Source organism: Tenrec ecaudatus, chromosome 2 (assembly GCF_050624435.1).
Source record: "Tenrec ecaudatus isolate mTenEca1 chromosome 2, mTenEca1.hap1, whole genome shotgun sequence".
Classification (NCBI taxonomy): domain Eukaryota; kingdom Metazoa; phylum Chordata; class Mammalia; order Afrosoricida; family Tenrecidae; genus Tenrec; species Tenrec ecaudatus.
In genome coordinates, this window is record NC_134531.1 from 199,891,199 (window position 1) to 199,908,306 (window position 17,108).

At 37.0% G+C, this 17,108-nt stretch overlaps 1 protein-coding gene across 1 annotated transcript; it reads left to right on the forward strand.

Moving 5' to 3' along the window:
• The first annotated feature begins 1,074 nt into the window (after positions 1 to 1,074).
• LOC142441214 (olfactory receptor 2M4-like) lies at positions 1,075 to 2,010 on the forward strand. Its single transcript, XM_075543266.1, has one exon. The coding sequence runs from the start codon at positions 1,075 to 1,077 to the stop codon at positions 2,008 to 2,010; it is 936 nt and encodes a 311-aa protein (XP_075399381.1).
• Positions 2,011 to 17,108: the final 15,098 nt, after the last annotated feature.

Below are 17,108 nucleotides of genomic sequence, written 5' to 3' on the forward strand. Positions count from 1 at the left end.
TATGTGTGTATGTATATATAAGGAGTATCTTTATTTAATAAGGTAAGACAGGGAGCTTGTTAAAAGTTCAAAAAATAGAGTATTACAGCCTCAGGAGGACCTGGATGGGGCAAATATGTAATGGACTAGCAGCTGAACAAAGTTTGGAGACTCAGGCCTACTCAGGGGCACTTCAGAAAAAAAATAGAAAAATTACTTCATAAAATCAGCCTATGAAATCACCTGGATTTCACATACGGGGTCAACAGGAGTCAGAAGGGATTCAATAGCCTCTAGCTATGGTTTTACATTTTTATCCCAGTTAAGGTATGCAGGTGCGCCCATGGGGGCAATGAAATTGATTCCCTACTGTCCTTTATGGAACCAGTGAGTCATGATGGGAAAATGGTGGGAATTTTAGCAATCAATAGAACAGATTCTCTGTAGTTATTAAGGAGTGCAGAAATCTGGAGGCACATTAAGAGAAATTAGTCAATAAAATGTTTTTTTGCTATAATTAGGGAAAGTGAAATAATTCACGGGAAGAAATATATATATATATTTCTCCCTAGTAAGCCTTATAAAATTCACTTTTCTTGTATGTAAAGTCAACACTTTTAAAGTTTGGTTTCTATGAAGCTTGAAAGATAAAGGAAACATGAAAGCACTTGACCTAATCAAAAACGCGTTGTGATTAGATACGTCAAACAAAGCACCAATATGCGACTTTGAGACTAGTTCTCACAAACTTGTTGTCTTTGCAGAAACTGTCAAACACTACAGACTTGCTTATATTAAACAGGAAAGGTTGATATACCATATATGTATATGATATATCTATACCAATATATGTTATGATATATATGACCAGTGTATCTCTCTCTATATGTTGTATATCCATATATATCTATATCTATATCTACATCTATATCTATATATTTTTATACTCAGGTTTGGTAGAATTTCTCATGTAGCATAAATCACATGAATACCTAAATCCATGGTCTTGCTACACTACACATTAAAAACAAATTTTATTAGTTAGTAAATGAATTTGTCTCTCTTCTGTCTCCTTTTCCAGAGAAAGTAACCACCATGGAGTCAGGAAATCAGACTTTCTATTTTGAATTCATCCTTCTGGGAATTTTCAATCACAGCCCCACCCACATCTTCCTCTTTTCCCTGGTCTTGGGCATCTTCACAGTGGCCTTCATGGAAAATACGACAATGGTCCTTATCATATACCTGAACACCCACCTCCACACCCCCATGTACTTCTTCCTCAGCCAACTCTCTCTCATGGACCTCATGCTCATATGCACCACAGTACCCAAGATGGCCTTCAACTACTTGTCTGGCAGGAAGTCTATCTCTCGGGTGGGTTGTGGAACCCAGACATTCTTTTATGTGTCTCTGCTTGGAGCTGAGTGTTTCTTGTTGGCTGTCATGGCCTATGACCGCTATGTGGCTATATGTCACCCTCTTCGATACAGCATCCTCATGAACCAGAAACTTGGCATGCGTTTAACTGTGGCTTCCTGGATCCTAGGCTCTCTCGATGGCATCATCGTGCTTGCATCTGTCCTGTCTTTCTCTTACTGCAGCTCTCTGGAAATTCACCACTTTTTCTGTGATGTTGCTGCCCTTCTGCCTCTGTCTTGCACAGACACCTCCACATTTGAACAACTGGTTTTCATTTGTTGTGTGGTGATGTTAATCTTACCAGTCTCTGTTATCATCATTTCATATTCCCATGTCCTGAGAGCTGTTATCCGCATGGGCTCTGGGGAAAGTCGCCGTAAGGCGTTTACCACCTGTTCTTCTCACTTGTCTGTGGTTGGACTCTACTATGGTGCCGCCATGTTCATGTATATGAGGTCAGCCTCCAACCATACACCAAACCAGGACAAGATGGTGTCAGCTTTTTACACTATCCTAACCCCCATGTTGAACCCGCTCATCTACAGCCTTCGTAACAAAGAGGTGTCCCGGGGCCTAAAAAAGTTAATGAAGAAAGGAAAGTTAATATGAATTTTAATTGCATCCTCCTCCCCTGACCAGTTACTGTTAATTTTAATGACATTCTTAAATGCCTGCCTTAACACCACACTCGACTGCCATCAAGTCAATTCTGACTCAGAGTGACATTTTCTGATAGAGTAAAACTCTCCTCTCCGTGTGGGTTTCTGAGAAGGTCAATGTGTACAGCAGAAAGCCTCAGCTTCCCCCTGCATGCCTGCTCTAGGTTTAGTGTACTCTCATAGATGTACACTCCTCTACGCTATCTAATTCCAGGGCATTTTAAAAAAAACCCCAAAACTCCATGCCCATTTTTTCAAGTCTCTGACCCTGAGAGTAATTAATATATATCTTATATTTATGAAGTTGTCTTTTCAGGAAATTCTATATAAAGGTAATCACGTACTGCATAGTCTTTCTTTATGGTTTCATTCACTAACCCGAAGTTTTTGTGTAGCTAAAACTAATAAAAACAACAACAAAATATAAAAAGGAGAGGTTTGTGCTATGGAATATGTGTTTGAAAGAGACATAAAATAAGACCCAAATAAATATCAATTGATTGAAGATTCAAAATATTTAATTGAGCTTATTTCTCAAATGAAAAAATATTTCAGTGTAGTCACAAGCTATTAATATATTTACTAACATATAATACCTAAAGGAGTTAAAATAATCTTAAATAATAAAAATTAATATGTAAGAATTCCTTGGTAGCAATTAAGATAATAAAAAATTATAGTCAGATTATTGAAATACCCGTTTTAAAATCTGTTCTCAGTTTCCCTCATCCTAGGTATTATAAGATCTCTAGAGATCAAACTTTGGCCAGGAGGCAAAGAAGTGTTTACTAGCATTTCTTTAAGTCAGTAAGTTAAGAAGAGGCGTGAGGCAGGGAAGGGATGACCACCTATTAGCTTAACTCAATTACCAACTTACTCTCAATATTGGTTTGATAACCCAAGGCCATTTTCTGCAAGTTCACCAACATTAATATAGAGTTTCTATTCATGAGAAAGGAGTAAAATCAATGTAGCATCAGTTCATCATTACTGTGATGCTGGAAGCTATATTAATGGTATTCTGAAAGCCAGCAGGACCACTTAAACAGGTCTCAGGGGAGATTCCAGACTAAGAAGAAGGAATCAGCTTCATACTTCAGACAAGAAACAGCTGGAAACCTTAGGCATAACTTGGAAACATGGTTAGACACTGAAGCCTTAATGAACGGAAGCAGAACATTATGAGAGGTAGTACCTTAGGTTGGGCCCACCGGGTTAGAAGGTACTGAAGATGTGACTGATGAGGAGCTGCTTTCTCAAAGTAGAGAGGAACATGGTGATGTGAATGGAATGAAGTCTATGAAGCAGTCTTTGAGATCTTCATTGGCCGGTGGAGCACAATTCAAGGTGAAAAGGAACATTTACAAAAATCCACTAATAATCACAGATGTTCCAGAAATATGAACCTGGATAATTTGAAGGTCAAACTGAAGTGGAATGCAAACAAGGTCAACATCTTTGCTTTTGATGAACTGAAATGGACTGTTTATTGGCCATTTTTAATCTGAACATCTTATGGTTTATTATGCAGGGAATGGTACTCTCAAGAGGACTTGGTGTCAAAATGGACATTTAAAAGCCTATCTAGCAGTACAGTGCTGTCTGTGACATCATTTTATGCATCCACTTTCACGGTAATCCAATCAATATAGCTATTATTGAAATTTGTGCATGAACCTCCAGAGTTAGAGATGAAGAAATTCAATAGTTCTACCCATGTATTTAGTCAGAAATGATTAAACAAGCTGTGTTAGGCAGAGTTCTCTTGAGAATATAATAAAGGACACTTATGATATATATATAAAGATTTCTAGAGTTTCTTAAACCAGTGAATTAAGAAGATGAGCGAGGCATGGAAGGAAGTTTATTCTTAACTATAGTAAAAGCTAATTAGTCCACATAGCAATACAGAGAGTTCAGTTCAACTCACTTCCAAGGAACAGTTAATATACAGGAAGTGCTTCAACACACATGTGCTGCTGGACAGCACAAGGAAGCAGACAGCAGAGTCCTTCCTCAGTCAAGGCAGGCAGAGTCTGCCCACAAGCAGCAAGCAGCAGGATGGATCACCAACAGTCAGTAGCTCAGGACCTTAGCAAAGCAGGCCCGGATGGGATTTTCAAAAGCAAACTATGCATGGTGACAAGAACCACCAGCCTCAAGCTCCAGCGATGTATACACCAGCAGCACGATGAAGCAGGTCTTGAAGCAGCCTCAAGTTTTGGTAGCACAATCCTTGGGTTGTCCTGGCCCACAGGTAGTGTGGCTCACAGGTTCAGTCATAGAACTAGCTAAAGCAGCAGTATGCTCCAGCACTCTCATACCACCAGAAAGTAAGAGAGAGGTAGGTGGACCTTGCAGAGCCATTTTATCTCTTTGCCCTCCAGTCACACTGTGACCTGACTGATCCCACATGTTCCTCCTATTGGCCAGATTAGCACAATAAGCCTATCACACAAACTATCAAGAAACATTAATAATTATTGGCAATAGGAACGTAAAAGTTGGAAACAAAATAGTAGTTGGAAAATGTGATCTTAGTGATTGTATTGAAGCTGGTGATCACATGATAAAAATTTGCATGACCAACTACTTGTTGAAAGATTACTTTCTTTCAACAATACAAAAGTTGCAATGCAACAACCAACTTCTGCAGAAGGAATGCACCGCAATCCATTTGACAATATCTGTGACAGGAGATGATGTTGTTCAGTGCCATCCCGAAGGTGCTAATCTGCCTTGTGCACAACAATATAAAGCACTGTCCAGCCTACTGCCATCCCCACAGTCTCTCCTGTGTTTGAGCCCCTTGTTGTAGCACTGTGTCAATCCATCTCTTTGGGGCCCTTCCTCTTGGTCACTGCCCCTCTATGTGGCCAAATCTAATGACCATCTCTAGGCTCCTTCTCTCCTGTCAGCATGTCCAATGTATGTGAGAGGTTTTCACAACCTTGCTCTAAGGAGCACTCTGGCCAGACTTGTTCCAAGAAAGACTGCATGTCCTTTGGCCAGTCTGTGATACCTTCAATATGCTTCAACAACACCACAATTCCTCATTTCTCCTTCAGCCTTCTTTTATTCAATGTTCAGCTTTCACATGTATGTGAGGCAATTGAAAACACCACAACTTGGGTCAGGCACAACTTTTTCCTCAAAACAGCATCCTTGCTTTTCAATACGCTAAAGAGCTCTTGTGCAGCAGATACACTCAATGTAACTCATCTTATTGATATCCTGAATGCTGCTCCATGAGCATTGGTTGTGGATCAGAGCCAGACAAAATCCTTAACAAGTTCAACCTTTTCTCCATTTATCATGATATGTTACCTATTGTTGAAAGCATTTGGTCTTTACATTGAGTTTTAATGCATATTGAAGGCTGAAATTCTTCATCTTCATCAGCAAGTGCTTCTAGCCCTCCTCACTTACAGCAAGCACAGTTGTATCATCTGCATATCACAGACAGTTAGTAAGCCTTCTTCCAATCCTGATGCCACATTCATCTTCATATAAGCCAACTTATCTGATTATTTCTCAGTGTACAGATCGAATAAGTATGTGAGAGAATACAATCCTTTTGTACACCTTTTCTTATTTTAGACTATGCAGTATTCCTTTGTTCCATTCACACAACTGCCCCTTATTCTACGTACAAGTTCACAATGAACACAATGAAATGTTCCAGAATTCCTATTCTGAAGGGGAACACTCCAATGAAGTATTCTGAAGAATTACCATTCTTCAAATAGTTTATTATGATCCACACAGTGTAATGCTTTGGCATAGTCAATAAAACATTAAGCATTTTTTCTAGGCATCTCTGATTTCATCCAAGATAAATATAAAGCCCCATTGCTATTACTTGTTCTACCTACTCTTCTGAACTCATGCTGAACCTCTGGCAGCTGCTTGTAATGTACTGCTGTAACAATTGTTGAATAAGACGATGGAAAAGCTCAATATCAGCAGCCAAAACAAGGCCTTGGAATGACTGTGGAACAGATCAACAATAACTCATAAGTAAATTCAAATTTAAATAGGGGGAAAAAACCAATACACCATGAAAGTCAAAATACAACTTTTAATTGAGATCAATTAAAGAACATATCAAAAACAGATTTTATGTATTAGACACTACTCACAGGTGATCTGATGATATGATGGAGGGCATAAGAAATTGATGAAACACACCAATTTCTTGTAGTTCTTTGGTGCTTCCTTCACCCACTATCATGACCTCAATTCTACCTTACAAAACAGATTAGTCCAGAACATGCACACTACTACAGATAAGCGCCTGAAATATAAGGAGTCCTGGATAGATAAACCGCTCAGGGCCAACAATGAGAGTAGAGATAGCAGGAGGATCAGGAGAGGGTGGGTGAAGAAAGGGAGAATCAATCAAAGGATCGAACTATACCCCCCTCCCAGGGGGACATATAACTTAAAAGTAGGTGAGGGGCGATAGACGATGATGCAATATATGAATATAATAATTTATAACGTATCAAAGGTTCATGTGGGAGGGTGGTGGAGGGAAGGGGAAGAAATGGGGAGCTAATATCAGGAGTTCAAGTGGGAAAACAATGCTTTGAAAATGATGATGGTGGCATATGTGCAAAATTGCTTGACACATTGGATGAATGTATGGATTGCGATGAGAGATGTAAGGGCCCCCAATAAAAGTAGGGGGAAAATCCAGGAAAGAACAAAAGCACAAAATGTATGTCAGAAAAAACCTCTGAAACATATCCTTAACCACAGCGTAGCTAAGACAAATGGAAAGGAATGATAAAGACAAAGAACTGAAAAGAAAATTCCCAAGGGCAGTTTCAGAAGACAAAGTTAAAGATTATAATGAAGTATGCAAAATTTAGTGTTCAAATACCAAGAGTAAGATTATGCTCAGCATATCTTAAGCTACAATAACTCAATAAAAATTCAAGCTTTAAGTTGTACTACTGAAAGATTTTGTAGGTTTAATATTGAGTGATGATTCAAGAAGAATAAAAAGAAAATGGAAAGAATGCAGTCACTGTACCTGACAGAACGATCAACACTTCAGGAAGTAGTAAATGAGCTGTAACTTATGGCACTGAAGGAAGAAGTCCAAGCTGCACTGAATTCATTAGTCTACAACAGGATCCAGGAATTGGTGGAATACTGTGGCAGTTACATAATCTGGTGTCAATTTGGATTTCAGGGGAATACGAGTGAAGGAGTGGAGTCTAGTCTGTCAATCAGGTCATAGTCAATGAGACCTCTGTGTGGGCATACCTTCCCCTGAAAATTCTGGGAACCCCTGGATTTCCTCCTTGGAGAATTGGAGTCTCTCTCACTGCTCACTTCCTGAGAGACACTGTACTGAGAAGACACATGGCACTGCAACCTTGGAGCTGGAGAAGACACATGGACCTACTCTGATGCAACCAGACCTCTGGAGCCAGAGAAGCCAAGTAGAGACCCCTGCCAGCGCTGAGACGCTTACAATGCCACTGGATCCACAAGACTTCCAACCCACTCTGTGATCCTCCTGCATTTGCCATCATTACATGCATTTTGTGAGTCTGAAGAGGACTTTATAGATTGGTATTGAACGCATGGACTAATATTGGACTTATAGACTTGATCTAGGCTAGGCTGGATATTTTCTCAGTATTCAATTGCTCTTGTATATAAACCTCTTTCTTGTATACATGTTAGTGTCTATGAATTTGTTTCTCAAGTCTAAACAGACTAACACAAAGACCAATTGAAATGTTTCAACAAGCTGATTAAGCAGTGGAAGCATTTACATATATATGTAAATCCAATTAATACAACTATTATTCAAATTTATGCACCAGCCATAACAGCTATTGTTGATAAAATTTAAGAATTTTGCCAAACTTTTTCAATCAGAAATTTATCAAGCATGCAATCAAAATGTACTGATAATTATTAGTGATTGGAATGCAAGAGTTGGAAACAGGTAGAAGGAGCAGTAGTTGAAAAATATGATCTTGATGATAGAAACTGGAGATCACATGGTACAATGTTTCAAGACTAATGCTTTTTTCATAGCATATAAATTATTTTCAAAAACACAAATTGGAAATATACATAGGGTTCTCTAGATGGAATACACAAAAATAAAAGGTACAGTGTCTGTGGGAAGACACTATAGTGAAGCTTGATATTAGTGGCTAAAAGCAGACCAGAGATGAAAGTGGAACAGGCTATCAATTACTCATATGTAAGTTCTCGTTATAACTGAAGAAAATGAGAATGAGTCCACAAAAATTCAAAACACAACCTTGAAACTATCCCAAATGAATTTCGAGAACATTTAAAGAACAGAATTAGTGCATTGAATACTAATGACAGAAGACCCAGGGAGCTATGGGATGACATCAAGAACATCATACATGTAGAAAAAAAGTCCTTAAAAAGTCAAGAAACAAAGAAAAGATCAAAGTGGATGTCTGGAGAGACTCTTAAACTTGATCTTACATGTAGAGTAGATAACGCAAATGGAAGAAATGATAAAGTCAAAGAGTAGAACAGAAAAGATCAAATGGCAACTGAAGAAGAAAAAATCAAATATTATAATTAAATATGCAAAGAATTAGAGTTGGAAAACCCAAAAAGAAGAACGTGCTCATCATATATTAAGCTGAGAGAGCTAAAGAAAATTCAAGCATCAAGCTGCAATATCGAACATTCCATGGGTAAAATAATGAATGATGCAAAATGTATCTAAAGAGAAGATAGAAAAAATACACAGTCACTGTATCAAAAAGCCAGTAAACATTTTTAGATTTTAGGAGGTAGCATATAAACAAGAACTACTGGTGTTTAAAGAAGGTCAAATTGCACTGAAAACATATCCAAAAACCAGGCACGAGGAATTGATGGAATACCAATTGAAATATTTAAGCAATTTGAAACTCTGGGAAAAATTAGTCATCTGTGTTGGAAAATTTGGAACACAGCTACTTAGCAACTGATTGGAACAAATCCATAGTTCTACCCATTCAAAAAAAATACATGACCCAACAGAATGCTCAAATTATAGAAAAATAGCATCGATATAACACAAAAGTAAAATGTTGTTGAATTTTATCCAACAATGGTTGTAGTAGTACATTGCTCATAAGCTGCCAGATGTTCAGGTTTGAGAAGAGGACTGTAACAGGTAACATAATTACTGAGGGCAGATGGAACTTGGTACAAAGTAGAGAAAAACAGACAAGAGTTTACTTGTGTTTCATTGACTATGCAAAGGCATTCAAATGTGTCGACCACAAGTGCAGGTGATTAGACCAGCTATCCCGCATCAAGCTGCATCTGAAATGAGGTGTGCGGATGAAAGGAAAAGAAAGAGACATGTACAAAGCATGGGATTGGGAGGACAGCAGTCTGATGGACTGAAGCACCCAGTATATTCAAAGCTTGGTTTTATACTCTTCTTACAAGGGAATGATTACAAAGTAAACATTAAAGCACTAATTTAAAAAAAGTTCTCAACTTCTTTTCTATGTAAACATTACTTAATTAGGCACATTGTCTAAACACTTGAATTATGACAACACTATATTCTAAGATAAGCACAATGACATGCAGGGTTCCAGAGAGTCTTAAATAACTGAGTTATCTCACAATGCTTTTAGCTGCAAGGTACACAGAGGCACAGGAGACTAATTAGTCACCCATGAATAAACACCTTCACCAGCTGACCACCTCCTACACATAATAAACTGTAGATAACCGTGAGAAGACTCAGAATTCTGGAGCACTTCATTGTTCTCGTTCAGACTTTGTAGAAGGAGACAATTGTAGAAGAGAACAAGGAAATACTGTGTGGTTAAAAATCAGGAACGATGTGCAAGTGGGTTGTATCCTCTCATCAGATTTATTCACTCTTTCTGCCGAGCAAATAATAAGAGAAATAGGATTATATGAAGAAGAATGTAACATCAAGACAGGAGGAAATCTTCTTAACCTGTCATATGCAGATGACATAACCTTGCTTAAAGAAAGTGAAGAGGTACTTGCTGATGAAGATCAAGGATTGTGGCCTTTAGTTTGGATTGAAGCTCAGTGTAAAGGAGACCAAAATACTGAAAACTGGATCAATAGGCACATCAGGATAAATAAAGGAAAGGCTGAAGTTGTCAAGGATTTGTCTTGGTTGGAGCCGCAATCTACACTCATGGGGAAAATAAAACAGTCAAGAGATGCAAAGACATTTCATATTAAGTAAATCTGCAGCACAAGACCTCTTTTGAGTATTGAAACTTGAGGATGTTACTTTGAGGACTAAGGAGCACCCGACTGAAGCTATGGTATTTTCCATTGTATCGTATGCATGTGAAAGTGGGACATTGAATAAGAAATACTGAGAATGGATCAATTCATTTGAATTGTAGTATTAGAGAAGTATATTGGAAGTACCATGGACTTATCAAAAATAAATTGCAGTAGTTACATAATCTCCTATCAACTTGTAAAGGGGTCCAATCTAGCCTGTCAATCAGGTCACAGCTTGATGACCTACCTCATTTAGAGATGTGAAGCAGATAAATAGTTCACTGGAGGCCAGATAAACTCACTGTTTGTCTCCCTGGGAGAAATTCCTGTTAGCAAGCCACCTGGAGCTGTGCTGATGGAGTCAGAGCCCTGGAGCTAGAGGAGTCACATAGAGACCCATGCCAGCACTGAGATACTTCCATCACCACTGGGGCTGCAAGACTTTTCACCCACTGGACTGTGATCCCCCTGCATGCAGCATGATTGCATGGATTCTGCGAGTGAGGAGGAATTTATAGGCTGGTATCAAGAATACAGGCTAATATCAGATGTATGTACTTGATTTGGATTGGGCTGGGATATTTTCTAAATATATAATTCCTCTTTGATATAAGGTTCGCTATTACACACACATGAGTATCGTGGATTTGTTTCTCTAATCAATGCAGGTGTCCACCCAAACCAATCTTTGGAAAAAGTGTATCAGATCACTGATATTTACTAATAATTGCAATGTAAGAGTTGTAGTAAAGAAAGAAGGGTACTGTAAAAATCTGGCCTGGAAAAAATAATAGAGCAATTGTGAGTCCATTATAGAATCTATAAAATCAGTGAATTATTTATTGCAAATCCCTTTGTTGCTTAAACTATAGAAATGATGATAATACACATGGCTATAGCCCAGTAGAATACACAAGAGTTAAGTTGACTGCATCTGTGAAAAAGGAAAATAAAGCAGACCAATTTGGAGCAGACTATCAAATGTCCATATGCAAGTTCAGGTTGATGATGAAGGAAATTAGATAAAATCCTTAAGAGTCAAAAATACATCCTTGAGTATCTTTCATGTGAATGCCTGATTTTAGTTATTTAAAACAGCAACATAAAGAACCCATGCACGCACTACATGATATCAATTCTGATTCATAACACCCTGTAGGGCTGTAGGGTTTCCAAGCCTGCACATCTTTAAGGAAGCAGACAGCTTCATCTTTTTTCCCATGGAGAGGTTGGTGGATCTGAACAACCTACCTTGCAGCTAGTAGGCAATCATATAACCCACTGAACCACAGGGATCTTTCAATGAGGTACAGCAATATCACTATAGATTGTTGGTATCCATATGTGTTAGCCCAGGTAGACTAGAGAAATAAATTCATAGACACTCATAGATGGATAGGAAAGAGTTTTATGTATGAGAACAATTGAATATTAAGAAAACAACTCAGCCTAGTTGGGATCAATTCCCTGAGTCCAATATTAGCCCATATGTCTGATCTCAATCTATAAAATCCTCTTCAGACTCACAAAGCACACACAATGACACCAAATTCAGGAAGTTCACAGATAAGTGGGTATGAAATCTTGTGGACCCAGTGGCATGGTAAGCATCTCAGCACTGGCAGGGGTCTCCACATGGCTCCCCCAGCTGCCATGGCTCTGGCGGCATCTAGGTAGCTCCATGTGGTTTCTCATCAGAAATGTCTCGCAGGGAGTGAGCGAGTGTCCTGCCTCCCGAAAGCTATTTATCTCCTTTATGCCTCCAAATGAGGTTATTAAGCTGTGACCTGATTTACTGGTAAACTCCACCCCTTCACACTTGTCTCAAATTGACAACAGATTATAACTACCACAATTTAACATTCTAACGGTTATATAGTAAACACAAAATAATAAAAAAGAACAGAGATCTCAAATAGACAGTGTAAATTTGCAATCTAAAATAAATACACAAGAACAAATATATGGCTACCATAATAAATAAAATAATAAATAGAATTTTTGCAAATGATGGATAAAATTGACAAAATTTGTCCAGATGGTCCTTGGAAAGGAGAGAACAGGTGAACATGTGTAAATTAGAAATGAAAGTAGGTAAATTGCAACCAACCACATTGACATAGCAAGGATCAAATATTATGCTATAAAGTATTGAACAACAACAAATTAAGTAACTTAGAGGAAATGGATCACTACCCCTCTGTCCGTTTGTCGCAGTATGATGGCTTTTTTGCAAGTTGGTATGATGCTGGAAATTATGTAATGGGTATTTCAAATGCCAGCAAGGTAACTCATGATGAACAGGCTTCTCTAGAACTTCTAGACTTAGAGCAGACTATGAAAAAGGCCTAGACTCCCTACCTCTGAGGCATTACCTCTGAAAACCTCATGAATAGTAGTAGATAGAATGCTAGATGATGAGCATCTCAGATGGGAAGGCACTAAAAATATGACATGGGAATAACTGGGTCCTCAAAATAGAGGTCACCTCAGTGATGTGAACTGAGTACAGTTTACAGATTTGTCATTTGATGATGTGGCACAAATCAAAAGGACAAAGAATGACTATAAATAACCATTAATATATATACTAAAAAGAGTAAAAATCATTACTTTGAATTCTTAGGAAAAAACCATTGCTTCAAATTCTTAAGCTATTCACAAAATTTTCTTATAAAAGGTATTGTAAACAATTTCAAAAATGTTAACTACTTTTCTCCCACGCACTCATGTTGACTGTCAAATATGCACACGCCAGAATAATAGTGATAGAGAACTGGAGCTATACAATTGCATCGTCTCTTTTTGGTCGGTGCTCTCATCGGCCAGAACATCACCAGGAGCCAGAGTGTCAAAGGTTCTTTGGGGGCTTTTAGACTGCAAAGGATAGGTAAAAATGTAGTTGAGAGTGATGCAGCATGGTAAAAATAAACTGCTCCCCTCCCCTGGCAAAATCACTGAAATGAAATTTGAATGGTGATATATAATTCTGAAGGTGCTAAATAAAACGTGAAATGTCAATGCTTCCATGTGGACTGTGTAGGTCTGAGAAGCAGCACTCACTATAACCTGGGTCCTCGGGTCAGTGTCCTGAGGAAGAAGTCTTGAAGGTCTGCAAGAGTTTAGTCTAGGTGAGAGTTCTTGGAATAAATTAGATACAAACATAGATGACCTTGTAAGGTTATAGAGACAAAAGAAGAAACCAATGCTTTATATAAAAATTTACACAAACAAGGGCCGCATCACATGGGTATTGACATGTTTCATTTGGTCCCCAAATTTCTGAAGGGGCACTGAATCATTTCAAGTAGGCAATTAGAAATGAAATGATCATTTTAGAGTTGTCTGTTTTAAGTGAAGAAATGTTTGCAGAGAGTTGGACCCTGTGGCCTGAGGAGAAGAGACTCTGTGATGACCTCAGAATGTAAAGCAGTAAACTATGTGAACAATGAAGTCCCAAGTTCTCAAGAAGTGGGCTCCTATGGAATCTTTATGGAATGTTTGTGCTATTTCACTTGCTATTCAAATGTTAAGTACATTACACCTTCTGTGTGTTTATTTTCATTTTGTGTTGCCTACTCTATGGTAGTGAGGAAGTGAGTGATTTGATAAAATATGTAGGAAATGGGGTAAACATATTACACTAAGTTGAGAAGGAAAGCTAACTGATTCAGTTGACTTTGTAGAAACTATTTCTCTTTGAATTACAATATTAATATCTAGCTTCATCATTATTAGTTCTTTATTTCCTAATGAAAAGTGGTTTTCTAAATGCCCAACAGCAGATAAATATATAAATCAAACATGGTACAAGCATGTAATAAAATACAATTCAGTAAGTCAAAGAAAGGAATAATATACTGATAGGTACTACAACTTTAAAACATTATACAGAGTGAAGGAGAAAAATTGTATAATATAATTCATATGAAATATCTAGAATATTCAACTGCATAGAAAACACAGTTTATTAGTTGCTACCAGGGATATGCAGGAGGAAGGAAATAGAACGCATTGTGTGTGTGTGTGTGTGTGTGTGTATGTGATGAAGCAGTAAATCCATGGCTATAATCATGGAAATATTGGCAATGGATATTGATGATGTATACACACATGACTAATTAATTAAAGTCATAAATTACACGAATGAACAATCTTAAAATAACTCTTGTGCCTAATTTATCCCTATAACTATAAAAAATAATACAAATTAATTATACCATGAAAGCAGCAAAAGAGAATATAGTAATCATAATAATAACCATAGAAAAAAAGGCAACAATTAAAAGTTATCATTTTTAACTCTAGAATTATGGAACAATGACAATTTTGACAAAAGTAAACATAGCCTAGGAATCCATATGGATTTCTTTTCCTAGGAGAGGTTCTGAAAGAAGACCTAGCCTTTATAAATAAAACTGAAAGACACAAGTCCCCGTGGAGTAAATAATTTAAAGTCCATCATGAAGCAAGTATAAGAGGTTTGAGAATGTACTTTATACCTTTGTACCATCTTGGTCCTTAGTACCTGACTTGTTGATGTTGCATCTTTACCAGAAGGGACACCAGAAGAGGTTGAGGCATATCCAGGACCAAAGAATGACTGCATTTGTTCCTGAATGCAGAGAATCTGAAATTTCCTTAGTGAATCTACATCTTGAACATCACCGGTGAGTATGACTTCTATGAGAAATTCTTCTTTTGTGTGAGTTTGTTACCTTACATGACTTTTATAAGACATGATATACATGGTAATGGTTTGGGGACAGTAATTTGCAACATAGGGGGTAAACTTTTACAACACTTTTAAAAACTTTTTTATTGTGAATTGGGTGAAGGTGTACAGAGAAGGTCATATTTTCACGTTCAACAGGTCATACACATTTTTATTCAATTCATCCGTTGTAATTCCTTCAACGTGTCGTTTCTTTTACCAGTTTCTTCCTGTGTTTCCTGTTTCCTTTTCCTAAGTCTGACTTTTATACTTGGTCAAAGACTATATTTTTATATCAAATGATTGGTTGTTCTAACATGGAAGTAATTTAGTTCCAGATCCAATTTTTTAAAATGGGCACAAGACATGAATAGACAATTTATCAAAGATAGTGATGATAACAATCATATGAATCAATATTCAAGAACATTAGCAATGAGAGAAATAAAACATAAAATAGGAGTGAAATATCAGCTCACAGTGACACTTCTGGAAAATTTCAGTATTAGAGAAAACAATAAATGTTAAAGAGAATGTGGAAAGATTGGAACACGTTTACACTACTATGGGAATCAGTATATCCCTTCCTTAAAAAATACAAGTACCTTATGATCCAGCAATGTCTCTACTGGGTATATGCCTTAAGGAAACCAAGAATATAACACAACATGCATATGCACATCTATGTTTATTGAAGCAATTTCCATAGTAGCAAAGATCTGGAGATAACCTAAAATCCCAACTATGAGGATACATAAGCACTGCTATATTCATACTATGGAATAATATGCATTGATAAAAAATGACAGTCCTCCTAAAAACAGCAACACATGAACAAAGACTAGAGAACATTATCCTTAACAACAAAGATAAATAGTTAATACCACCATCACTATAAGGAGAAAACAAAGAAGAAATATGGTTTATATAAAAATAGACAAGGTTTTGATGACTCTGAGGAGGCCAGGAATTGGGGTGGGAACACAGAGCGGGGAGATATGGCAAAAGAGAAGGAGTGTGGGGGGAGGAAAAAGTAACATATGGAAGGCTTAATAGGATGCTGTTGCTGATTTCATTTTTGGATGTGTATCTATCTCTATCTATATTTACATCTATTCATCTATATCTATATATATATCATATGATTCTGGAGACGTTAGTGACACACAAGGTCATCTCCAAGAAAAAAAGTTAAGTCCCAGATCTACAGGGTAAAGTTCATAGTGTTGGAGATCCCACCAGCCAACAATGAGGAAGAAGAGCACAGAGAAGTATGTTCTTCTTCATATTATCTACTACTGATTAAACAATTTTATGGTGTCTCCAGAGAGTAAACATAATTTTCTTCCAATTGGTTGATACAGTCCTTAAACCTTTTTTCACATAAACCATCACACTGCTTTAAAATAGACCTAAGGAAATTTAGAACTGAAAAGTCCTTACATGACATTTGCTCTTAAGTATACATTTTCATTTGCAAATTATTAGATAACTGATTTGCTGTAAAACAGAACCAAGTTTACATATTTGTATTTCAAGTTAATCATAAATATACTAGTTAATATAATTATCATCAGTGCTATGAAATGGAAGCACTCAAAGAGGTATAATTTAGGTATGTTTAACTCGAGGTATGGTTTAGGTAACTCATACAAATTTTCTGGGTAATCTTCTCCATTTCCTTTTAATAGTCAACAAAAAATCATTTAGGAGAAGGAACTTGCCCCTGCTGGAATAAGGGCATCTTATCATTTTATATTAAATTTTGATATATTGTTACTTTAAAAACATCTAGGTTTAGATATTTATAAATGTCTTATATATTTGCGGGGAATTTAGATTGTTCAGAGTATAATCGGGTTAAAATACACAAAATTAATTATACATAATACATTTTGTGACCTGAGGACTTATCCTGCAGTTTTAATACTTATCATAGCTTATACTTTAAAATACTTTTAATACTCTAAATTCAGAAATGGAAATACACTACTTCTCCTGAATATTCATTCAATTTAATTCAATAATGGGCAAAAAGTATG

Excerpts from the sequence above, each read along its gene's own strand:
- LOC142441214 (XM_075543266.1), top strand. The coding sequence starts at position 1,075 with ATGGAGTCAGGAAATCAGACTTTCTATTTTGAATTCATCCTTCTGGGA.